We start from the raw sequence: 26,246 nt of genomic DNA, 5'->3' as shown, positions 1-26,246 counted from the left end.
CAACTACTGACTAGATTGACTTATCCCTACACACTAAATTCCTAGCGGAAGATGAGACATGCCCATTCTCAGACATACATATAATTTATCTCAGTCTCTGTGTTCCTACACAAGGTGTCTGGCTTTGAACCAAAAATTATGAGATAATAAGAAAACAAGAAGTACACCAACATACCATTAAGAGACAAAGCAATCAACAGAACCAGACTCAGGTACAATGCATATGTCTAACTATCAGATCAGGAATTTAAAATAACTAGTTAAAAAGGCTCAAGTAGGCCGGGTGCAGTGGCTCACGCCTGTAATCCTAGCACTCTGGGAGGCCGAGGCAGGTGGATCGCTCAAGGTCAGGAGTTCAAGACCAGCCTGAGCAAGAGTGAGACCCCGTCTCTACTAAAAATAGAAAGAAATGATCTGGATAACTAAAAATATATAGAAAAAATTAACTGGGCATGGTGGCACATGCCTGTAGTCCCAGCTACTCGGGAGGCTGAAGCAGAAGGATTGCTTGAGCCCAGGAGTTTGAGGTTGCTGTGAGCTAGGCTGGCTCCACAGCACTCACTCTAGCCTGGGCAACAAAGCGAGACTCTGTCGCAAAAAAAAAAAAAAAAAAAGGCTCAAGTAAAATGGTGGAAAACATGCACCAACAGATAGAGAATATCAGCAGAATCGGAAACTATAAGAAAGAATCAAATAGAAATGCTAATAATAAAAATTTGGTACCAGAGATAAAGAATGATATTAACAGATTCACCAGTAGACTCTACAAAGTTGAGAAAATAATCAGTGAATATAAGGATAAATCACTAGAAATTATCCAAACTTACCCACAGAAAGAAAAAAGAATGAAGGAAAAAAAATGCAGAATATCCGAGTGCTGATGCAATTTCAAATGCTCTAATATGTGAAAGCGGAATCCCAGAAGGAAAAAGATGGAGAGAAGTGGATGGGATGTCGGGGTTGGGGGTCTTGGGAACACAGAAAAAAATATTTTTAGAGTTAATGGCAACTATTTTCCAAAAATAATTAAAGACATTAAACTATAGCTTCAGGAATCTCAGAAACACTAGGTAGGATAGATACCCCTACCCTCCAAAAATCAAACACGCACACATCAAAATATATATAACTCAAACTGCTAAAAAACAAAGATAAATAGAAAATGTTCAAGGCAGCCAAAGGAAAAAAGAAATAGTAGATACAAAGGAACAAAGATAAAAGTTACAGCAGACTTCTTATCTGGAATTATGTAAGTCAGAATACAATGGAGTGGTATTTTTAAAGTGCTAAGAGTTCAATGGAACAAAAATATCTTTCAAAAATAAAGAAGAAATAAAAACTTTGAAATAAACAAAAACTGAGAGCACTTATTACCAGCTTATCTCCTCTACAAGAAATATAAAGGAATTTTGCCATGTTGAAGCAGTACAATACGAGACAGAACCTTGGATTTATTTACACAAAGAATTGGGAGTACTGGAAATGGAACAAATGGAGGTAAATATAAAACAAATTTTATTCTTATTTTTAATTTATTTAAAAGATTATTGACTATCTTAAACTATGTACTACAAATTCATAGCATATGTAAAAATAAAATGTATGACAGTAGCACAAAGAATAGGAGAGAGAAATTTGGGATAATACTGCTGTGAGGTTCTTGCACTACATGTGAAGTGGTATGATATTATTTGAAGGTACACTGTGACTAAAGAAATGTCTTATAGGCTGGGCGCGGTGGCTCACGCCTGTAATCCTAGCTCTCTGGGAGGCTGAGGTGGGCGGATTGTTTGAGCTCAGGAATTCGAGACCAGCCTGAGCAAGAGCGAGACCCCGCCTCTACTAAAATTAGAAAGAAATTAATCGGCCAACTAAAAATATATAGAAAAAATTAGCCGGGCATGGTGGCACATGCCTGTAGTCCCAGCTACTAGAAACTATAAAGAAAAACTCCGTAGTACAGATAAGATAGAATCATAAAAATATTACAAAAACAAGGCAGAAAAGAAACAGAGCAAGTGAGCAGATGGAAAAAATAGAAAACTGGCAAAATAGTAGATTTTAATCTAAATAGGTTAAAAATTACATGAAATTAATGAAATGTAAATGATTTAATTATAAACACAAATTGAAAGAAAGATGATCAGTTTGCTAAAAAAGTAGACTCAATTATATGCTATCTACAGGAAAGGCAATTTAAAAAAAAGATATGGGAAGATTATAATTAAAAGGATATGGAAAGAGGTACAATGCAAACACTAATCAGAAAGCTGGAGTAGCTCTAAATGTGAGATGAAGCAGACTTCAGAACAAGGAATGTTACTAGTATAAAGAAGGACATTGCATAACGTCAAAGAGGCTATCTCACCAAGAAGACACAGCATACACATAGCATTAAGTATATGTATTTTAATCTTGAAAATGATTTTAGTCTTGAAAATGAGCAACATGGGTGACCTGAGACCACGGTGGATAATGATGAGCTGAAAGCTGTGTGGAAGCTAATCCATCTCAACCTACGCATGAATTAGCAGGAAGGTTTGACATTACTATTCCAACAATATTGGGCCATTTGAAACAAATTGGCAAGGTAAAGAAGCTGGATATTTGAGTTCCCCACGAATTAAATGAACATCAGAAGAGAAATCATCTCGAAGCTTGCCTTTCTTTGCTGTCACGACATAAAGGCAAATCATTTCTGCACTGTATTGTTACGTGTGATGGAAAATGGATTCTTTTTGACAGTCGCAAACATTTGGCACAATGAATGGATAAAGATGAGGTGCCGAAACACAGTCTAAAACTACATGTTCATCAAAAAAAGCTAATGCTGTGTGTTTGGTGGTCAGTGCTGGTATTATCCACTACAGCTTCATGAAACCTGATCAATCAATTACAGCGGATGTCTCCTGCAACAAAGTGGATGAAATGAGGATGCTTGTGATGAAGCAGCCAAGATTGGTCAATGGAGACAGGCCAATCCTCTTGCAAGACAATGCTGGACCACAAGTCACACAAATAATGCTGCACGAACTACAGAAGCTGGACTTGGAAACTCTGTCATCCACCATATTCACCAGACTTTGCACCAAGTAATACTTCTTCCAGGCTTTGGACCACTTCTTACAAGGAAAAATATTCAATTCTCAACAAGCTGTGGAAAATGCCTTTTGTGATTTCATTGCCACTCATTCTCCAGACTTCTTCACTGCTGTCATAAACAAGCTACCACTAAGATGGCAAAACTGTGTCGATAGTTTAGGCACATACTTTGATTAATTGTACTACTTCTCATTTGAGATACAATAAACTACACTTTTGATTTGAAATCGGACATTTCATATTTAATGACCTAGTATCTACTGATAGAACTGAAGGGAGAAATACACAAATCTACAATGGTAGTTGGAGATTTCAACACTCAGTAACGAATAGAACAAGTAGACACAGAAAATTAATAAAGACATAGAAGACCTGAATAACATTGTCAAATAACTTGGCCTTTTTGATGTTTATAGAATACTCCAACAACAGCTAAATATACATTTTTGTCAAGTGCATATGGGATATTCACCAGAATATACCATAATCTGTATCGGAAAATAAACCTTAACACATTTTTAAAAATTTAAATCATACAAAGGATATTTTCTAATCATAATGGAATTAAGTTAGAAACCAATACCAAAAAAAATCTAGAAAATCCCCAAAATATTTAGAAATTGAACAGCATACTTCTAAATAACTAGGTCAAAGAGGAATTCACAAGGGCAATTAGAAAACATTTTATTTTATTTATTTATTTTTTTTGAGACAGAGTCTCACTCTGTTGCCCGGGCTAGAGTGCCGTGGCATCATCCTAGCTCACAGCAACCTCAAACTCCTGGGCTCAAGCAGTCCTCCTGCCTCAGCCTCCCAAGTACCTGGTACTATGGGCATGTGTCACCATGCCCGGCTAATTTTTTCTACATATTTTTAGTTCAGCTAATTTCTTTCTATTTTTTTAGTAGCGATGGGGTCTCGCTCTTGATGAGGCTGGTTTCGAACTCCTGAGCTCAAGCAATCCTCCCGCCTCGGCCTCCCAGAGTGCTAGGATTACAGGCGTGAGCCACTGCACCCGGCTGAAAACATTTTAAATTGATTGAAAATTAACAAAAATACTAGAATTTACAGGATGCAGCTAATGAAGGGGTTAGAAAGAAATCTAGAGCATTAAATGCTTGTAGTAGTAAAGAAAAAGCTGGGTTTAGAGAGAAACTATATCCCTATAAGCTTATAGTAGAAAAGACAAAAAGGCTTCAAGTCAACAATCTAAGTTTTTACCTTAAGGTAGCAAAGGAAGAGAAAATTAAATCTAAAGTAAGTAGAAGGAAGAAATAACAGAGATAAAAGCAGAAATCCATGAAATTCATTATTGTACTAGAGGTCCTAGCCAATGCAATAGGGCGAGAAAAGAAAATAAAGGGCATATGGGTTAGAAAGGAAGAAATAAAACAGTCTGTCTTAGCAGAGAGCATAACTTTTTACTTAGAAAATTTTTTATTAAAAAATGGGGGCCGGGCGCGGTGGCTCACGCCTGTAATCCTAGCTCTCTGGGAGGCTGAGGCAGGTGGATTGTTTGAGCTCAGGAGTTCGAAACCAGCCTGAGCAAGAGCGAGACCCCGTCTCTACTAAAAATAGAAAGAAATTAATTGGACAACTAAAAATACATAGAAAAAATTAGCCGGGCATGGTGGCACATGCCTGTAGTCCCAGCTACTCGGGAGGCTGAGGCAGGAGGATTGCTTGAGCCCAGGAGTTGGAGGTTGCTGTGAGCTAGGATGATGCCATGGCACTCTAGCCCGGGCAACACAGTGAGACTCTGTCTCAAAAAAAAAAAGAAAAAAAAAAAATGGGGAAAGGGATAGTGTTTAAAATGAAATAAAAGACTATTGGGTATGTTCCAAGTTAAAGAATTCTCAGGAGGCATGATGAGTAAATTAAATATCTGCTCTGATTAGATCCTAGGGGAAAATGCTATAAAGTCCATGACTAGATCAACTAAGAAAATTAAAATATAGGAGTTTAGACAAAAGTTTTATATCAATATAAAATTTTGATGGTGATAACTAATGTAATGTAACAGAATTCCTTAGTCTTGGGAAATACTGAAGTATATAGAAGTGAAGAGCCATGGTGCATTTAACTTACTCTCAAAATGAAAAATAATTATGTAGAGAGAGGAGGAGAATCTAAGCGCAATGATAAAACAAATGCAGATAGAATGTCATAGACAAATCTGGATGCTCCCTGTACTATTTGTGTTTTTGTAATTTTCTGTAAATTTGAAAATATCCCCCCCCAAAAAAAGTTTTCAAAAATATCAAAAGAACAGGACCATCATACTTGAAGTTACAAAACACATTTCTTACAGGTGTGTTTGGTAGTAAGCAACCTTAAGGGATGAGGTAGTATGTTTTCCTCCAGAGCAAAGAGCAGGTTTACTTACTGCTTACTATAAAATAATGCTTTCCAAGTTCAATATTCCTCTCTTGTAATGCAGTCTGCTGCATGTGCAGCCATCCATCCTGGCCCTATCTGTTGCCCTTGTATGAATTGGCACAAACATATTGATGATCATGCTCCTTGCTGTGCTATGAGTAATAAAGTCCTTTTTGTCTGATCCAGGAGTCTCATGTCTTTTGCTAACACCATAAAAAAGTAGCAGGTTAACTTATTAAATTGAAAGAGTATAATTAAATCCCATACCTAACAATCTTGTCTTCTGCACATGTGCTCCTTGTTTCTATTTCTGTTTTTCTCACACTAAATTCTTTGGCAGAAATACCTTTCCATTTTACCTGTTACACCTTATACATTCTTTCAGTGTATAACTCTGGCTTAGTAATTTTTCCCTCCCCAGATTCTTATAAATCTTTTTTTTCTCTACTGTTCATTAGCACTCCCTCCCTCTCTTCCTTTACTCCATTTCTTTCTCTTTCATTTATTTCTTCTCTCTTCCCTTTTTCTCTCCTTCTCTATCTTTCTCTTATTTGAGTGTAATCAGATTGAATGTGACAAACTTCTGATTAGCCTGTTTGTGAGAACAGACACCTTTCTTCCTATGTAGAGCCAAGCATAGGATTCATTTATGTAATCCTGATTGATTCTTATTTATGAGCAGCTGAAGTGCTCACAAACATATTTTTGAAACCCCCATCAAAATTATAGCTTTATTTTAGGTTAGTGTATTATTTATATAGGTTGAAAGTACTAGGGGTAGGATTGTAGAATTTTCAGGGTTGAAAGGAATTTTAGAGATCATTCAGAGTAAAACTCCTCACATTCCTAAAGAGAATAGGTTGTGGTTAGTGAAATCTATTAAATATTATCACTAAGCAAGGACTTACGTCACTGTTCTTTTTCTTTCTTCTCATTGTGGTTCTGATCATTATAATTTTGTCATACTCCTTTACATTAATTTTTTATTTTATGTACTGGCGTTATTAATTGAAGATGACAGTTATGAAGTCATTTGGGTTACCACTAAGTTAGTTATTGTACCCATGTGTATTTTGTGAAATACTCTTGGCCAGATTTGGCTTTTGTGGTACAATAGTGTTTGAAAGGTGATTCTAAAATATCTAACCTTATGAGAATTATTCCTCTGCTTATTAGGATCTGGTCTAATAAGTTAGCATTAAAATCTTTCTCTTGATCACTTAGGCTATCCACCATAGTGATTAAGATCATTGGATTCTAGAATCTGATTTCTTGAGTTTGAGTCCCAACCTGCCACTTGCTGGCAATATGACCCTGGTGGTGTTACTAAACCTAATTGGTTTGTGCTTTGATTCCTCGTTTGTTAAACTGGAGTAGTTGTACCTGTCTTTTGGGTTACTGGGAGAGTAAATGAATCGATATATGTAAAGTGCTTAAAAGAATACCTGGCATAAAATAAGTAATACATATTTTAACTAATGTTATTGTTTACTAAAACATAGCTAGTGGGCCATGATATTTTTTATGTAACTTGTCTGCCTAAGTAGGAGGATAGTTTATTCAGGTCATCAGCATCAGAGAGGTTAATGCCATTCTCATTTATATTTTCAAGGTTTTTTTTCCTCCTTGGAGCTTATTCCCTCCAAGGAATTCTTTTTTACCAAGGTTTATCACTGTATAGTTTTCCTCTACCCGTTCTTCTTTGTGTGTTTTGTATGTTACATGGTTTTTGTATGTGTGTTACCTTTTAAAAACAATTCCATGGGCCGGGCGCAGTGGCTCACGCCTGTAATCCTTGCACTCTGGGAGGCCGAGGCGGGTGGATCGCTCAAGGTCAGGAGTTTGAGACGAGCCTGAGCAAGAGCGAGACCCCGTCTCTACTAAAAAATAGAAAGAAATGATCTGGACAACTAAAATATATAGAAAAAAAAAAAAATTAGCCGGGCATGGTGATGCATGCCTGTAGTCCCAGCTACTCGGTAGGCTGAGGCAGGATTGCTTGAGCCCAGGAGTTTGAGGTTGCTGTGATCTAGGCTGACGCCACGGCACGCACTCTAGCCCGGGCAACAAAGCGACACTCTGTCTCAAAAAAAAAAAAACAATTCCATGTAACAATTACATTTTAGTGGCTTTTAAATGAATACTCAGCTCCATGAGTCTGTGCTATGCAAATGAAGATATGTGAATATTTTCACATGTGCACGTAGGGATGTATGGCATATAACCTGATACTTGGTTATATGTTTCCACTTTTCCTGCTTTTGACCAATATTCCTACATCATCCTGTGCAAGATTATGGTTATTAAAAGTATTAGACCATAAGAATACAAGTAACCGTACATTGCTTTTAAGAATAAACGATCACACAGAAACGTGGTCTAAGTAAAATATTCTCTTTTTTAATTATGTAGTCCTCTTCGCCATCCTCATCACAGCCTCATTCTAGCCACTGCAGAACGAAGGCCTCATCATTGTGTCACCATGCATCCCTGCCCTGGGTCAAACGTAACCATGTAGGCCCTGCAAAAGCTACCAGTCCATCTCTCCGTCTCCGTCGCTGGCGACCCTTCTTACGCCTACCATCTTTGGGTCTCCATTCTGTTGTAAGTGTAGTCAATCTTCCAACTCTTCTTCCAGTGATAAGGGCAATCCTTTTTTTTTTTTTTTTTCCCCTTAACCGTCTTCAGTCTTCAGAGTACTTTTCTCTTCGTTCACTCAACCATTAGCTTTTTCTCCCCCAATAAGATTGCAAGCATACTTCTATGCTTTGCAGTCTAGCTTGACTTTCACCACTGCCTTGGTGAACATCCATCTTTTCACTCCATCTCCTACCAACATAAGGGCGTCTGCCTTTTGATGAGTAATGATCAACATTCATGATAATGTTTCAGTTCCTGTTAGTTGTTAAAGAGAATGTGTTCTCTTACGCTTCTGCTTTCTGATTTCATTTAGTTGACTTGGATCAACAAATATTGTGTACCTTCTGAGTTCCTTGCCATCTATTACTTTTTTTTCTCCCCCCTATGTTTCTGAGCATGGCTTTAGTCTCTTGCCATGCTCTGGGGTCACTTTACTTACTCTAGCCTCAATCTAAATCCTTCATGGTGTAGGGTGTTTCATCTAAGCTATTTTATTCCCTGAAGTGGCTCAGGTACTTGGTTTAATCTTGATCCGATCTTCCCTGCCTATTCAGTTTCTAAATATCTTTTCCAAGTAGGTGGTGAAGATTTTCTCCTTGTGTGTTGATATAGGCCTCCCAGAAGTTTTATGATTTCTCTTTTGTAGGGTAATAATATCTGCAAACTATTAAAGTACATTTGTTCTTATAATCTTGCTAATTATTTTAAATGTTGAGGTTGGTGGAATTCTAATAATTCTCACGACTGAAATAAACTACAGAATTAAGCAACTACAGCTCTTGTTTTTCTGATGTTTTGGACTATTAAAGGCAAAGACTGGTTTGGCAGAGCCTACCTAGAGGTGTCATACCTAAAAGCTTTGGTGTGTGCCATACATTTGTAAGAAACTTGACATTTCTGTAAATGATCCTGACTTTTGAAGCCAGGGGAGTCTATTACACACACATTTGATGCTTAAAAACAATTAAAAGTCAGTTTTTCTTCCCCTTATTTACCCTTGTAGAGCTATACTCTAACTATGAAGCGGAGTCTTTCCTTAAACATTTGCTTCCACCAAATATCAGTGTGGTCATCAAATAGCCTTCTATATGTGCTGAGTATTAAACTGGTGTCTTTCTCTCTTTCTATTTTTTTTTTTTTCCATTGGGCCACAGCATTCATTTGTCATTTTTATTCATTCATTCATTCAATATTTGTTGCTTCCCTACTGTGCCATACACTGTTGGGCACAGTGAGAGATACAAGGTGAATTAGATGACCACAATAAAATCCTAAATTTATAAATTTTGACCTGGGCACAAAATTGATTCAATTCTAAATATGAATAATTCTATTTGTACTTTAAAAATATTCGAATATAAATGAACATGCCATAAAATTTGGTATTTCCAGTTTTATATGTTTTTATATAATGTTGATCTTTGTTTCATATTAATTCCATTGCCTTGTAGCTTTAAATATTTTCATAGCGTAGTGGTTAAGAACATGGATTCTAGAACCACACTGCCTGGGTTTGAATCCAGATTCCATCACTAACTATGTAACCTAGAGCATGTTACTTAATGTCTCTGTGCCTCAGTTTTGTTGAGAATAAGATGGATATAGTCATATTACCTACTTCTGGGGGTTTATACCGGTTGAGTATCCCTTATCCAAAATGCTTGAGACCAGAAATGTTTTGAATTTTAGATTTTTATATATTTGGGAATATTTGCATTATACTTACTGATTGAGTATCCCAAACCCCAAAATCTGAAATCTGAAATGGTCCAATCAGTGTTTCCTTTAAGTATCATGTCAGTGCTCAAACAGTTTTGGATTTTAGAGCATTTCAGGTTTAGAGTTTTGGATTTGGGATGCTGACTCTGTATGATGTTTAATTATTCAACACATATAAAGCACTTAGAACAATGTCTGGTATATATTAAGTGCCATATAATTATACATTAAATTTAATTTGTATTTTTATAATGTGAAATTTATATTTAGTATTAATTTCTATCTAACTGATTTGTTATATTACTTTTTAATTCTTTGAAATAACTAAGAAGTGTTATGTTCAAAATTAGGGAATTAAAAAATATGTATATGTAGGCAAAAAAGATTCAATCTATGTATATCCTCTGTTTTCTACCTTTTGTATAGTTACTTATTGGTCTTTTTTTCAAACACAAGACTTGCTGGAATTTGCTTTTTATTTATTCTAGTTTTTAGTGGAATGATTTTTAAGCAATTGAATAATTACAGATTCTAGACTCTCAGACTAATTGAAGTTGGTCAAAGGATAAGGCTCATAACAGGTACTGAGGTTTTGTGGAAGGCTGAGAAGTTTTGAGCTTTACTTATCTTTTATAATAGTTTGAAGGCTTTTCATATTCTTTTTAGAGTTTTATGTTTTTAGTACGCACTTTTAGATAAAAGGTGCAATGACGCACCATTTTGAGTCACTAGATTTGGTAATTGGTTACATTTGTGATAATGTAGTAGTATTGTAATAATGCATAAGATTTATATAGCACTTAACAGTTTACAAAGTACTTGCATACATCTCATTTAAACCTCAAAATGAATTTTTAGAAACCCAAGGCTTATAGAGATTGAATACATGTTCAGTTCTCTGACTCCAGTTGTATCTCTACCAGGATTGTATTTACTGGCAAAATATGAAAAATAGAAGCTATAAGATATATTTATAAAAACATTAACAGCTCAAAAGATTTAAAATACCTGATATCCTATTGGAAAATTGTCTTAAAATGAGTAAAACAAGACTCTTTCCTAGTTGAATAAAGAATTCTTTCTAGCATTTTTTATAGAATTGAATTTACAATATAGAATTGCCTAGGGTTATCCTTGAAAAATTAGATTCTCCTGGTTATTGATAAAGTGAGGGTATTGGATTGAGTGATCACTAATATTTTTTGAGTTCCTGATCAGGAAAGTAAGAGAACTCATCATCACTGTTTTTAAGTATATGAAGAAATATGTTCAAGAGGGATGAGACTTCTTTCTAAGATGATGGAATATACAAGGAGACATATCTTAGCCTCTAGTATGAGGGATAACTATAACAAAATTGTCTAACAACAGAATGGACCGTCTCAAAACCTAGTGGAGGTTCCCTGTCATTGGAGGGGCTGCCGCAGATGGGGCTGTGGTACAGAGTTGTCCAGGATTAGAGCAACAGTAAAACTAAATAACCTTGATTTGTACCAACTGTAGAATTCTGTGGTTCTAGATTGAAGTTAGGAAAAGCTAGTTTGCCACATCAATTTATATTGAATTTCTTCCATTTATAATTTGTGGGAAATAATATCTGAAGAATTATATGAGATTAGATGAGTCACTGTATCTGCAGATGTTTTAAAAGCATTCTGTAAATCCAAGATAGTAATGCTTATTCTGTGTCTTTCAATATCAGTGTCAGAAAACTTCATATAACAACTACTTGAAAATATATAATTATTTCAGGGTGAAAAGAGTATAATTTTTTGAGTTAAAATGCTATCTGTGTTACTGAAAGGATATTAAGTAATATGAAATATAATTTGATTTATGCCTCTTGAAAACTTTTGCCTCTAAAATTTTCATTCTACATGTATTTAACAGTGATTGTATTTCATTTCAAACCATTTAGATTTGATAGCTAACACATTAGTGTGACACAGTTACTGCATATCATAGAAAGTGACATTTAATGTATTGGCATTGCCTGAGTTACTTGAGTGTCTGAGAAGTGTAGATATTTCTCATATCAATTGAACTTGGTAAGATAAGAGAACCTAGATCTAGCTTTAATTTCAAATTGTTTATTAAGAGTCAAAGAAAGCGCCTGTAATCCTAGCTCTCTGGGAGGCCAAGGCGGGCGGATTGTTTGAGCTCAGGAGTTTGAAACCAGCCTGAGCAAGAGCGAGACCCCGTCTCTACTAAAAATAGGAAAGAAATTAATTGGACAACTAAAAATATATAGAAAAAATTAGCCGGGCATGGTGGCGCATGCCTGTAGTCCCAGCTACTCGGGAGGCTGAGGCAGGAGGATCGCTTGAGCCCAGGAGTTGGAGGTTGCTGTGAGCTAGGATGACACCACGGCACTCTAGCCCGGGCAACACAGTGAGACTCTGTCTCAAACAAACAAACAAAAAAAAAACAAAAAAAAAAAGAGTCAAAGAAAGCAAGAGAACAATCATAGGCTATAGTTAATTGTACTTTAAATTTGTTCTTATCCTTTTTTCCATGCTTTTAATTTTCTGGGCTATTTTCCTGCATTTATTCATTTTTAAACTTTTAAAATCTAGAATAAGAGACTTATTTTACTCTAAGAGTATGCTGAGTTGTTCAAAACACAAGATTAAGTTCAAGTCCTTAAGGGGACAACTCACTTTCTTGATGTCTTAAAATTATCTTAAAATTTAACTTGAAAAGATGGTTTTTTTCAAACTATTTATGCATTATTAAAAATGTTTTAACTTTCTTATTTCGAATTTTTAAAATTAAACAAGTTAGTTTGTGCATTAGTTCCATTCAACAAGCATGCACTGTGTATATATTCTATGTACCAGGCATTGTGCAAAGCACTGGGGCTTCCAAGGTGAACAAGACTTTTAGTCTTTAGATCAATTGAGATTAAGAAAGATTTGCTTTTAGTCAATGTTTTCCTTGTTGATGGATGAGCACATAGTCACAAACGTAGGCATGGTCACTCTTTGTCCACCGTATCAAAGATGAGGCCTTGAATTAGATTAGATAAATGTTCTCTTATACCATTTGATGTTATTTATACGTGTTTATATTTACTTGATTGATTTGTTTGACTACTAATGCATATAATATGTATTTTTCCCTCCTCTTCCAGGCACCAAGTATAGATGAAAAAGTAGACCTTCATTTTATTGCATTAGTTCATGTAGATGGGCATCTCTATGAATTAGGTAAGAACTATTTTAATTTATCCTGGGGAGAGAAATAGTAAATGGAAAAGTCTTTATGATAAACAGGACTGTTAATATTTATTGTGTTTACTTAAATGAATCGATTGCCCTGTAAAATTGAGTTAACATAATGATAGTTTCCCTTTTAAAATTTTTTACTGGAAAAAATAATTTTTATGATAAGACAATTTATAATTCAAGAATATTTGCATACCACCTTTGCGTTTTAGCAAAGCAGGAAAGTAAAAATTATTATAGGAGACTTCTGAAAATTATCCTGACAATCTTTACTAAATTATTGGGTTAGTTATCAATATCTGGATGAACTGCCTTTAGTTTTAAAACAGTGTAATAGTCATAATAACCAAGTTTTGTAGTCAATAATGAGTATCACTAGGGTTCAGGCTTTTGTTCTATTCGTATGTATTCAGTCTGATTTTTTAAAAGAATTTACAGGAGCTTGTGTTTTCTAGCATTGCTTCCCTCAAGTATATGTCAGAGTACCCATGATTATTTGGTATTTTGGCCTATACTTGCATTTTATTTGCTTGTTTATTTATTTATTTATATTTGATTGGTTGATTGATTGATTGAGGCTGGGCATTGTCATAGCGCACTGCAACCTCAAAATGCCTGGGCTCAAGTGATTCTCCTGCTTCAGCCTCCTCAGTAGCTGGGACTACAGGTGAGTGCTATCATGCCTGGCTAGTTTTTAAATTTTTTTGTAGAGACTGGGTCTCACTATTGTCTATGCTGGTCTTCGAACTCCTGGCCTCAAGTGATCCTACCACCTTGGCCTTCCAAAGTGCTAGGATTATAGGCATGAACAACCACGCACAGCCTATACCTGCATTTAAAAAACAATTTTACCTACAGGTGGATTATTTCAGGGCATATTGGAGGAGATGCACATAATTTTAACTGATTTATTCAGACAGAAGAAACTTCTTATAATTTTTCATAATTGATATACAGTACTTATTATGAATCCTCTTATTTTCTGTAAGATCTTCTTGGGTTTAGTGGGAGGCGAGGTGGGAGGATCGCTCGAGGTCAGGAGTTCAAGACTAGCCTGAGCAAGAGTGAGACCCCGTCTCTACTGAAAATAGAAAGAAATTAGCTGGACAACTAAAAATATATAGAAAAAATTAGCTGGGCATGGTGGCGCATGCCTGTAGTGCCAGCTACTCAGGAGGTTAAGGCAGAAAGATTGCTTGAGCCCAGGAGTTTGAGGTTGCTGTGAGCTAGGCTGATGCCAGGGCACTCTAACCCAGGCAACAGAGTGAGACTCTGTCCCCCACCCCCAAAAAAAGATCTTCTTGGGTTTAAAAAGGTGAAATAGACAAACAAAACAAAAAAAGGGAAGTTCTTTTTAGTAATTCTAGATACCATGATTTTGGTTCTCTTACCTCTCATTTGCTTTCTATATATGAACTTGCCACATTCATTTTCCTTAACTTATTTCAAGGCAGAAAAGTTTTGAAAGAACTCAGATTGTAACTGTAAACATGATTCATAAAATTTAGGTTGATTTTGTGTTTGGAATATAGCAACAGAATCATGTACTTCATTAAAAAGAAATGGCTCTATCAAAGAGGACAAGGAAAAGAAAGAACTTAGTATTTATAGACATGTACAGCCTTGAGGGTTGTCTATAATAGTAGAATGATTTGAGTAGGAATCAAACTTAAAAGAATTCATTATTATGGGAGTGTATAACAGACTTGCAGAACAGTTTAGAAGACACACTTTGCTAATTCAGTCTACAAAATATGCATAGAGATAAAATATAACAATGATTAGGGTTTTCAAATGTCTGACATTACTAGAAGCAGAGTTTCTACTCTGAATTGTGAATAGTAAAGAATAACTAGTGGAAGAGGAAGTAAAGAGAATGCTGAGACTCACCAGACACATTCTGTTGACTTCAAGAAAGTAGATTTGGAAAAGACCAGAAAAAAGTTAAATTTGATGCATAACCCAAGATATAAAAGTGATGGTGACTTTCAGAATGAGAGAGTTATAGAACAAACAGTAACATCTAAAAGATATTTAAATAAGAAAACCCATAAAAAACAATAACATCTAAAAAACATCTAAAAAACAATAATATCTAAAAGATATTTAGACAAAAAAAATCCCTGATAATCTCAATCAGAAGGAAAGAGTGTTTTAAAAAACTCAGTTTGGGTGGTAGGATAGCTCTCTGAGCTCAGAAGCTAAAAAGGCAGTTGGAAGAAAGGGCATATATCAAGGGTAAGCTACATATGAAGAATGATACTCTTCTGGAGCATGCCAAAATCAATGAAAAAGGATTTTAAAATTGTTTTGAAGAACCTCACAAAAGAAAGGCAGAACTACTGAGGTCTTCTTTGGTTTAGGTATTCTTTATCAAGAAGAATGATCAGTATGACTGATAGGGAATTATAGGTCTATTGGGATTATATTCTTGAAGTGAATTTAAAGAATTTCAGAGTTGTAAAGAATAGCCATATCTTTGAGATGTCATAGAGAGCAGGGATAGGTACAAGACAAATGAAGATGAGCAGTTTGCTGATTTATTGTAAGAGAAACTGGTAGTAACCTTGATGTGTATCTAATAAATTCAAAAGGAGTATTGAACAAGAGGAGTTATATAGTTAGTGACTAGAAAACAGTGATTTAGAGAACAGTAGCTGGATGCGGTAGCATGCACCTCTAGTCCCAGCTGTTGGGGAGGCTGAGTCAAGAGGATCCTTGAGCCCAGGATGTGGAGGCTACAGTGTGCTACTTTGTGCCTGTGAACAGCCACTGTGCTCCAGCCTGAGCAACATAACCAGACCTCACCTCTTAAAAACAAACAAACAAAAAAACCAGCATACAGTTTTTAAGAAATAAATCATTTCAAAGTATAGTTGACTCTCTATACCTATGGGTCCTCCCATATCAGTGGATTCAACCAACTGTAGATTAAAAATATTTGAAAGATAAATAACAACAATAAATATAATACAAATTTATAAAACAATATAATATAACAACTATTTACATAGCATTTACATGTATTAGGTATTATAAATAATCTGGAGATGATTCGAAGTATTTGGGAAGATTGCATAGGTTATATGCAAACATTATACCATTTTATACAAGGGACTTGGGCATCCCGTGATTTTGGTGTCCTCAGCAGAGAAGGGATGTCCTGGAACCAATCTCCCGTGGGTACCGAGAGAGATTAACTTTATTTTTTAAAATAAGGCTATGATTGTAAACATGTTGCAAATTAATTTCTATAGGATAATTATTTAACAGAGGATGGTGGTAGTCTTTAATATATTCATTCCTAACTGTGCTAAATTATAAGGTTAACTGATAGAAAGGACTGAGTTATTTCTCTTCTTATCACCCCTTCCTTTTCCTTGGGGTCTCATGTAGTTCCTGGCATATACAGAGGGAAGAAGTATGCATTTTAAAATAGATGTAACGATTCCTTATGGATAAATTAGAACATTGGGGTTTCGAGGTGAATTCAGAATTGACTGAACAATCAGATTGAAAAACAACTCTGTATTTGTGCCTCCCTTTTCTGAAAGTGAGAAATCTGGCTCCCGTTATCCTTCTTGAAACAAATTCTTGGCTACACTGACTAAAGCTCAGTCCCAGACACATTGTTCCCCACCCTGACCTGGCAAACCAGTCCTGGCCTGGCCCGAAAGAAGCAATAATGTGTTCCAAAGTGTGTAGCTACTTTCTTTCTAGTATTCTGCAAATTTCCACTGCCTCAGCTTCCTTGAATTCTGTTCTCTTTCTCCTTCGCTTCATTGAGACTATTGTTTTCTGCTTGGCTTTCCCTTTTCTGCACTGGGATCTGTCTAGTAAATGTTTCCTGCAGGGCTTACCTACAGTTCTGGGCAACCTCTTTCCCGATGTCTAAACACAACTGTTTCATGTATTTTGTCCAGATTTTTGGTTGTTTCCAGTGGGAGGCCTAGTCTAGTACCAGTTATTAAATAATGGCTGGAGGTGGAAGTTGCCTAAGTATTATTTCTTAACTTCCTCAAACGGAAGATAAGGATTTTGCTTTCTTTTGCTGCCCTCTTTCCTTACTCCTCCCTCCCAATCACAAAATACATACTTTTCCTTTTTTGTATTCTCCCAATGTAATTATACTTGTTTATCTTATTCTGACCACAGAAACATTATTTTCAGCTATAGTCATAGTAATGTACTTTTCTTTTTAACTTTTTAATTTCTCCAGAGTTAATAATTGTCTCGTTTTGCTTTTTGGTTTGCTTGGTTATAACACTAAGTCTAGCTCAGGCTTTTTTTCCGCTGGTCTAAATCTCCTTCTGATATACAGGAACGTCTGGCATTCTGTTAACTTTGTCTTCATGGAGATAGCTCCTTGTGCCTCCTCGTCTGCTCCAGGCTGGGCAGGTTGTGCTCTAAGCCTTGTACACATTTATCATCATGGGATATCTTCTTCTTATCCTGGGGATTCCCTTTGGCTCACTGCTCTGTGGAAGTTCTTGTTCCTGGATTCCATGTCTCCCCCATTCTTTGTTTACTCATTTTTTTAGTACCTTCTCCAGGAGTTTCCTAAAAGGGAGGAGGGTAGGGAGGTAAATATTTTTAAACCTTAAAGGTATGAATTTGCATAGCTAGGGAGAATCTAAAATTCTACGTTGGAGAATAATTTTTTTTTCAAAATATTGATTGCATTGCTCTGTCATATTTTAGCTTACTTGAATGGCAGTTAAGTCTAAAGTTATTATAATTTCTGGTCCTTTGTATGTAACCAATTCCTCCCCCAAAACCCTGCAGACTTTTAGGATCTTTTTTTATTCAAAGTGGTCTGACATTTTGATGATATGGCTTTGTTGGGGTCTGTTTTTATCAATTATTTTGGGCTTCAGTGGGTCCTTTTAATGTAGAAACTTGTATGTTTCAATATGGGAAATTTTCTTTCTTTGGGTTTCTCTTCTTTTTTCCTTTATTCTCACTTTTTGGAACTCCTATATTGGAACTCCTTATCTTTTCTCTCCTATTTTTCTTTTTCTTTTTTTTTTTTGAAACAGAATCTCACTCTGTTGCCCAGGCTAGAGTGCCATGGTGTCAGCCTAACTCACAGCAACCTCAAACTCCTGGGCTCAAGCGATCTTCCTGCCTCAGCCTCCCGAGTAGCTGGGACTACAAGCATACGCCACCATGCCCGGCTAATTTTTTCTATATATTTTTAGTTGTCCGATTAATTTCTTTCTATTTTTAGTAGAGACAGGGTCTCGCTCTTGCTCAGGCTGGTCTCGAACTCCTGAGCTCAAACAATCCGCCCGCCTTGGCCTCCCAGGGTGCTAGGATTACAGGTGTGAGCCACCGCGCCCGGCCATCCCTCCTATTTTTCATTACTCTGTCTCCTGTTCTGGTGTCTGGGATTTTTCTTTAACTATATATTCAAACCCATTTGAAGTTTCTAAATTCCACTATCACATTTTTAATTTTAAAAGTTCTTCTGTTCTCTGAATTTTTATAGCATTTGAAAATACAGCATTCTGTTCTTTCATGTATGTAGTATTTTCTTATTTTAAGGGTAGTAATAATAAAGGCATACTTTGTTTTATTGCACTTTGCAGATATTTTGTTTTTTACAAGTTGAAGATTTATGGCAACCTTGCTTTGAGCAAGCCTGTTGGCCGTTTTTCAACAGTATATGCTGACTTTTTTGTCTCTGTGTCATATTTTGGTAAATCTCACAGTATTTCAAATGTTTTCATTATTATTATGTCTGTTATGGTGATCTGTGATCAATGATCTTTTGACGTTACTATTATAATTGTTTTGGGGTGCCATGAACTGCACCTATGTAAGATGGCAAACTTAATCAACAAATGTGGTATGTGTTCTGACTGCTCCACCAACCAACCTTTCCCCCATCTCTCTCCCTCTCTTCACGCCTCCCTATTCCCTGAGCACAGCAATATTGAAATGAGGCCAAATAATAACCCTACAATGGGCTCTAAGCATTCAGGTGAAGGGAAGAGTTGTACTTTTCTCACTTTAAGTCAAAAGCTGGAAATGATTAAGCTTAGGAAGGCATGTTGAAAGCTGAGATAGGCTGAAAGCTAGACCTTTTGCGCTATACAGTAAGGCAAGTTGTGAATGCAAAGGGAAAGTTCTTGAAGGAAATTAAGTGTGCTACTCCAGTGAACACACAAATGATAAGAAAGCAAATCAGACTTATTGTTGATATGGAGAAAGTTTTAGTGGGCTGGAGAGAAGATCAAGCCAGCCACAACATTCTCATAAGTCAAAGCCTAGTCCAAGCAAGGCCCTAACTCTTTTCAATTTTATGAAGGCCAAGAAAGATGAGAAAGCTGCAGAAAAAAAGTTGGAAGCTAGCAGAGTTTCGTCTGTGAGGTATAAGGAGAGAAGCCATTTCTGTAACATGAAAATGCAAGGTGAAGCGGCAAGTGCTGATGGAGAAGCTGCTGCAAGTCATCCAGAAGATAATTGATGAAGGTGACCACACTAACCAACAGATTTTCAATGTAGGCAAAACGGCCTTCTATTGGAAGAAGATGCCATCTACGACTTCCATAGCTTGAGAGGAGAAAAGTCAATGCCTGGCTTCAAAGCTTCAAAGGACAGACCAGTTCTCTTGTTAGGGGCCAATGTAGTGATGACTTTCAGTTGAAGCCAGCGCTCATTTACCGTTCTGAAAATCCTAGAATCCTTAAGAATTACACTAAATCTATGCTGCCTGTGCTCTGTAAATGAAACAACAAAACTTGAATGACAGCACATCTGTTTATGACATAGCTTGCTAAATATTTTAAGCTCACTATATTGAGACCTATTGTTCAGAAAAAAAAGATCCTTTCAAAATATTACTGCTCATTGACAATATGCCTAGTCACTCAAGAGCTCTGATAGAGATATATAAGGAGATTAATGTTGTTTTCATGCCTACTAACACAGCATCCATTCTGTAGCCCATGGATCAAGGCGTAATTTTGACTTTCAAGTCTTATTATTTAAGAAATACATTTTGTAAGGCTATGCTGCCATAGTTAGTGGATGCTCTGATGGATCTGGGCATAGTAAATTGAAAAACTTCTGGTTTACCATTGTAGATGCCATTAAGAACAGTCATGATTCATGGGAGGAGGTCAAAATGTCAACATTAACAGGAATTTAGAAGAAGTTAATTGCAGCACTCATGGAGGACTCTGAGGGGTTCAACTTCATTGGAAGAAATAACTTGAGATGGGGTGGAAATAGCAAGAGAACTAGAATTAAAAGTGAAGCCTGAAGATGTGACTGAGTTGCTGCCATCTCCTGCTCAATCTTTAACGAGGAGGAGTTGCTTTTATGGATGAGGAAAGAAAGCGGTTTGTTGAGATGGAATCTCCTTTTGGTGAAGATGCTGTAAATGTTGTTGAAATGACAACAAAGGATTTAGAATATTCCATAAACTTAATTGATAAAGCAGTGGCAGAGTTTGAGAGGATTGACTTCAATATTGGAAGAAGTCCACTATGCGTAATATGCTATCAAACAGCATCACATGCTACAGAGAAATTCTTTGTGAAAGGAAGAGTCAATTGATGTGGCCAACTACATTGTTGTCTTATTTTAAGAAATTGCCACAGCCGTTCCAACCTTCAGCAACCACTACCCTGATCAGTCAGCAGCCTTCAACATCTAGGCAAGACCGTCCACCAGCAAAAAGATTATGACTTGCTGAAGGCTCAGATGATCATTAGCATTTTTAAGCAATAAAGTATTTTTTAGTTACGGTATCTACATTGTTTATTAGACATACTCTTACACACCTAGTAGACTACAGTATAGTGTAAATATAACTTTTATATGCACTAGGAAGCCAAAAAAATTGTGTGACTCACTTTATTGTGATATCTGCTTCATCGTTGTGGTCTGGAACAAAACCCACAATACCTCCAAGGTATGCCTATACATTTTTTTTAAAAAGTTTTTATTTCTGGTATAGTCTCTGTTTTTTTAACACATTGACTGCCACACTAGAAAAAAAATTTTTTTCCTTGGGGCCACAGTGTTTTATTATGAAAATAGAATAAAAACTTTGAAAACAAAATGATCCTTTCTGATTTAATGAAAAATTTGTTATTTTTTATTGTTTTCTGTGTGCGAGTTATATGCAACTTGAAAAATAGTTCTCGCAGCTCCCAAGATGAAGGGATGTGTGAGTTACATATGCTTCACGAGGCCCCAGGCTCAAAACTAGCATGGGTTAAATACAACTCACATGGCAGTTAATGTGTTAAGTTCCATCATTCATTTTATTGGCTGTCCTTGGATATTTGATGATACTTGGTACTTGACTATCTGTACCACAAAGTATCCTGTTGTGTTGTGCTATTTGTCATGTCTCTTGTCTCATGTACAGCTCTGTTGCCTACAGCTTTCTCTGGGGTCTTATATCAAACTATCTGAAAGACAAGATCTGAATGAATTGGTTAGTCACTACCAAAGAGCTGGGATACTGTCTTCTTTCCTGTCCGGCCTGGAAATGGTATAGCCCATTTGGACCAAGATTGCTGGGTCACATGACCCACGTACAAGGTGTAGCTTTTTCCTACGCCTTTTAGAAGGGGCCTGTAAGTGTGACAGTCTCTGAGCCTCACAGATCTTTCTTTATGATATGCATTCACTTAAACTATACCCAAAATTATTGGGAAATGGCAGTTTTGTGGTAGTGGTGGTTGGAACAACAGCAACTTTTAGATTTTATTGTTTTGGCAAAATTTTTTGTAAAAGACCAAGTAGTAAGTATTTTAGGTTTTGTGGTTTTTAGGTTTTTTTTTTTTTTCTCTATCATATATTCTTCTTCTTCTTTTTTTTACAACTTTTTAAAAACATAAAAAATTCTTAATTTAAAGGAGGTATAAAAAAGGCTAAGGGCTAGATTTGGTCCATGGTCTGTAGTTTGTAGTTAGCCAACCTCAGCATTAGAATAACAGTAAAAGGCCGGGCGCGGTGGCTCACGCCTGTAATCCTAGCTCTCTGGGAGGCCGAGGCGGGCGGATTGTTTGAGTTCAGGAGTTCGAAACCAGCCTGAGCAAGAGCGAGACCCCGTCTCTACTAAAATTAGAAAGAAATTAATTGGATAACTAAAAATATAGAAAAAAAAATTAGCCGGGCATGGTGGCGCATGTCTGTAGTCCCAGCTACTCAGGAGGCTGAGGCAGGAGGATCGCTTGAGCCCAGGAGTTTGAGGTTGCTGTGAGCTAGGATGACGCCACGGCACTCTAGCCGGGCAACACCGTGAAACTCTGTCTCAAAAAAAAAAAAAAAGAAAAAGAATAACAGTAAAAATCATAATTAGTCTTTGCTCTAAGCTGCTATTATAACAAAACGCTATACAGTTTCATTTTGTTTATATTCTTTTGATATTTCAAGATCTCTTGTTTAATAATCCTAGTCTGTAATAATGTTTGAAATTAATTATACATTACTTTAAACAGTAGCTGCATATGAAGGAAAATCACTCACTAGAGTCTATTAGCTCACTAGTCTAATGAATGATACCAAAAAAATAAATGATAGGAATCAGGAAAATAATTTATAATTTGGTTAAGGAGGGAAAAACCTACATTGTTTATTTATACTGTCATTTTTATGTAAAAATTAAATAATACAAAGTAGGGCAGCACATAATAGAATCTTATAAATGTAGAATAAATAGGTTATTGAGGAATAAATATTTGCCATGAAAACATGTTTTAAAGAGATTTTTATGATATATTATTGAGAAATATACATAATAATTAAGAAAGATACGTTTATAGAAATACGGGTAATTAAGTGTTCCTGTGTATTATTTAGTTTATAGGAAAGATTTCCTTTAAGGTTCTTATAAACTTTAGGAATTAAGTCCCGGGTACTGTAATTTAGGGATATGTTTCCTTAGGATTTTGAATATTTATGTCAGTGTAAGCCCAAAAATAAGGATCACAAATTCTGATGATATAACTTATAGAAATTAGTATCACTTTATGTAGACGCATGTGTTAATTTTCCCTATTTTTCTTTAAAGGTAATATCTACCAGTCCAAGTCTATCACTATGTATAAATATTGATTCAGAAATTTTTATTATGTTTAGAAACCATGGAATTATAGAAGGGGCTGTGTTCTATGGATTGAATTTGATGCAGTTCCATTTATAAGACATCTGAGATTAGAGATTTGGACATAGAATATCAGTTGACTTTGGATTAGCATAAGTTTATATAATTCTGGACTTTTTCATTTTTTCATAATATTGAAAAAGTACTGGTTTAATGTGATTGCGAATTTGGTTAATTGTTTTGGTGGTCAGTAAAATAATCCTGGCTTATTTGGATTATTGCTCTGTATTACTGCATTATGAGTGGTACATAATTAGTGGTAGCATTTTATAAGCCATGACTATATAGCTCTTTTCATTAGTATAAACATGTCAGTCTTAAAATCATCCTATTTAAAGTGAAAAAAGAAATTTTTTACATTTCTAAGGGTAAAAGCTGGGTTCATAACTTTTTCTTTCTTTTTCTTCTTCAGGAAGCAGCTTCTGAGATTCATAACTTTTTAAAAACTGTTATTAATTTTGTATATTCTTTTCAATAAATTAAAGCCAATATTTATTTGTAATATAGTCTATTCATAAAGATAATATAGGCTTTCAAACATGAAACCAAAATTCTAATAACCGTTAGTATTAAAAAATATAGGTAGCACACTTAAATATTTGTTTTAGGATATATTGTTTAAAATATATTTAACTTTTCTTGCCTCATTGTGGGAGGAGGAAAATGGAAGTTGAAAGTACTGTAAAAATAGCTAAGCATTCAACTGTTTGTCTGTTTTCTACAGATGGGCGGAAACCATTTCCAATTAACCATGGGGAAACTAGTGATGAAACTTTATTAGAGGTAACAGTAAAACTTCTTGGCTAAGAGTTATTAATGTTCTTGTCATCTTTAAAACATCTCTAAAGAACACTTGTATAACATTTTCTCTGTATTTGGGTGCTTCTTTGTCCTTGCTCTCTTTAGAAAAATCCAAAAAGAAAAATTTAAACTAGTGTTAAAAATCTGCAACAGAAAAGAGGTTTCCAGAGCTTTTTCTGTGAACAAGTGTCAAATTTGAAAAAGACAAGAATAGTATTGAAAGACTTGGTCATTTTGTCCCATATTTCATTGAATCATTCATTGCATCTTGATCTTGATTTTAGAGATTTTAAAATATGAACAAATTGTGTGGCTTAAAATCAGTGAATCCTGTAATTTTCAGGTTAAAAGTCCTTAAAGGCATTTTAAGAATACTTACTATACCTTATACTTTTGGACTAAGCAAATTAGGGTACTAACTTCACTCTTCCGGTGTTCTTTATTTTCCATTTGGAAAAAGAGTTTGCAATATAAAATTAGTATGAATTGGAAAAAATATGAAATGTATATTTATCATTTGTAAGTAAAACACATGTTTATAAACAGAAAAATTATACTTTTTTTCCCCCTGTAGGACGCCATAGAAGTTTGCAAGAAGTTTATGGAACGTGACCCTGATGAATTAAGATTTAACGCGATTGCTCTTTCTGCAGCATAGCTTGTTAATAATGGAAACACCAAATACTGTATTATTTGCAACAGAATTTAAATTTCCGCTGTCATATACTAACTCAAAAATTTTGATATTTTCATTAACTTGACTGATTAAATTTTATGTGAATTAAACTTTGACTTAACTCATGTTTTATATTATTTATACTCCAAGTAAAAGGTTCAGCTCGTTCCTTCCTTCTCTTTCTTGTGAAGGATTTATCTTGTTTGTTAACTAGCAGTAGCTAGCTTCCTTACTCTCTTTAGATTTCACGGGAAATCTTGTATTGGGACACCAGGCACAATTTCCATCTGCATAGACTGAATATAATATCATATATGTTAACATATTTATTTAGAAAACATTTGTTAAGCATCTACTTGTGATGAGCTGGACACTGTTCTGGGTTCAGGAGTGAAAGCAATGAACACGGCCGGGCGCGGTGGCTCACGCCTGTAATCCTAGCACTCTGGGAGGCCGAGGCGGGCAGATTGTTTGAGCTCAGGAGTTCGAAACCCGCCTGAGCAAGAGCGAGACCCCGTCTCTACCAAAAATAGAAAGAAATTAATTGGACAACTAAAAATATATATAGAAAAAATTAGCTGGGCATAGTGGCGCATGCCTGTAGTCCCAGCTACTCGGGAGGCTGAGGCAAAAGAATTGCTTGAGCCCAGGAGTTTGAGGTTGCTGTGAGCTAGGCTGACGCCATGGCACTCTAGCCTGGGCAACAAAGCCAGACTCTGTCTCAAAAAAAAAAAAAAAAAGAAAGAAAGCAATGAACACCATTGACAAATTCAACAATAAAGGAGCTTATGTTCCTGTGCAAGTAAACAACAAACATATAAAGGTACATACCAATACATGTAAAGATTCACACACATACCAATGATAGATGCTGTGTGGAGAATTCAAGTAGGATTTGTGTTAGGGAGTGACTGAGTAGATAATTTAGATTTTGTTGTCAAGGAAGGCTTCTGTGAGGAGGACACTTTGAAGTTGAGATCTGAATGGCTCAAAGTAGCCAGTCATATAAAGGTGGTGGGGAAAAGCAGAGGAAATAATTAATGTAGAGTCTCTAAGGTAGGAACATCTTGCTGTATTGCAGGAACAAGAAGAAGGTTCATGTGACCAGAGGATAGGAAGTAATGGGGACAGTAGCAAAAGATGAGATAAGAAAAGGAGGGTTTTAGTGATACAGGAAAGGGCATTTGGATTCATTGTCAGTGTGATGGTAAGCCACTGGAGAGTTTTAAGCAGAACAGGGACCTGTTTTGATTTATAATTTTAAAATATCACTGATGACTCTGTGGATAATATATTGAAGTGGGAAGCAAGAATAGAGGTAGAGAAACTTGTGAGGAGCACTCTATAGTAGTTCAGTGAGAGATGGTAATGGCTGGGTCCTAAAAGTGGCAGTAATTTGATGGAGGTACATGAGTGAATTTGAGGTATGCTTTGAAGAAGGAAGGACTTTAGTTGAGTCTTAAAGGATAGGTAAAAAGGCAGTGGAAAGGTGGAAGGGCATTTATAGAGTTGGGTCAAAACATGGTTGATGTGATGGCAGTCTTCTATATCTTTTGGGAGAGTAGTGATTACT

The 26,246-nt window shown here is 35.8% G+C and overlaps 1 protein-coding gene across 1 annotated transcript in view; it reads left to right on the top strand.

Annotated features, from left to right (window-relative positions):
- UCHL3 (ubiquitin carboxyl-terminal esterase L3 (ubiquitin thiolesterase)) overlaps positions 1–24,789 on the top strand; it is a 63,489-nt gene extending 38,700 nt beyond the window's left edge. The window contains exons 7-9 of the mRNA XM_012642163.1: positions 12,974–13,049; positions 23,921–23,979; positions 24,572–24,789. Coding sequence (XP_012497617.1) covers positions 12,974–13,049; positions 23,921–23,979; positions 24,572–24,655 — 219 coding nt within the window. The 3' untranslated portion in view covers positions 24,656–24,789. The remainder of the gene's footprint in view (positions 1–12,973; positions 13,050–23,920; positions 23,980–24,571) is intronic.
- The last annotated feature ends 1,457 nt before the right edge of the window (positions 24,790–26,246 follow it).

This window comes from Propithecus coquereli, unplaced genomic scaffold (assembly GCF_000956105.1).
Source record: "Propithecus coquereli isolate 6110/MARCELLA unplaced genomic scaffold, Pcoq_1.0 Scaffold176, whole genome shotgun sequence".
Lineage (NCBI taxonomy): Eukaryota > Metazoa > Chordata > Mammalia > Primates > Indriidae > Propithecus > Propithecus coquereli.
Note: the sequence above shows the minus strand (reverse complement) of the source record. Positions and strands in the feature narration are given on the sequence as shown.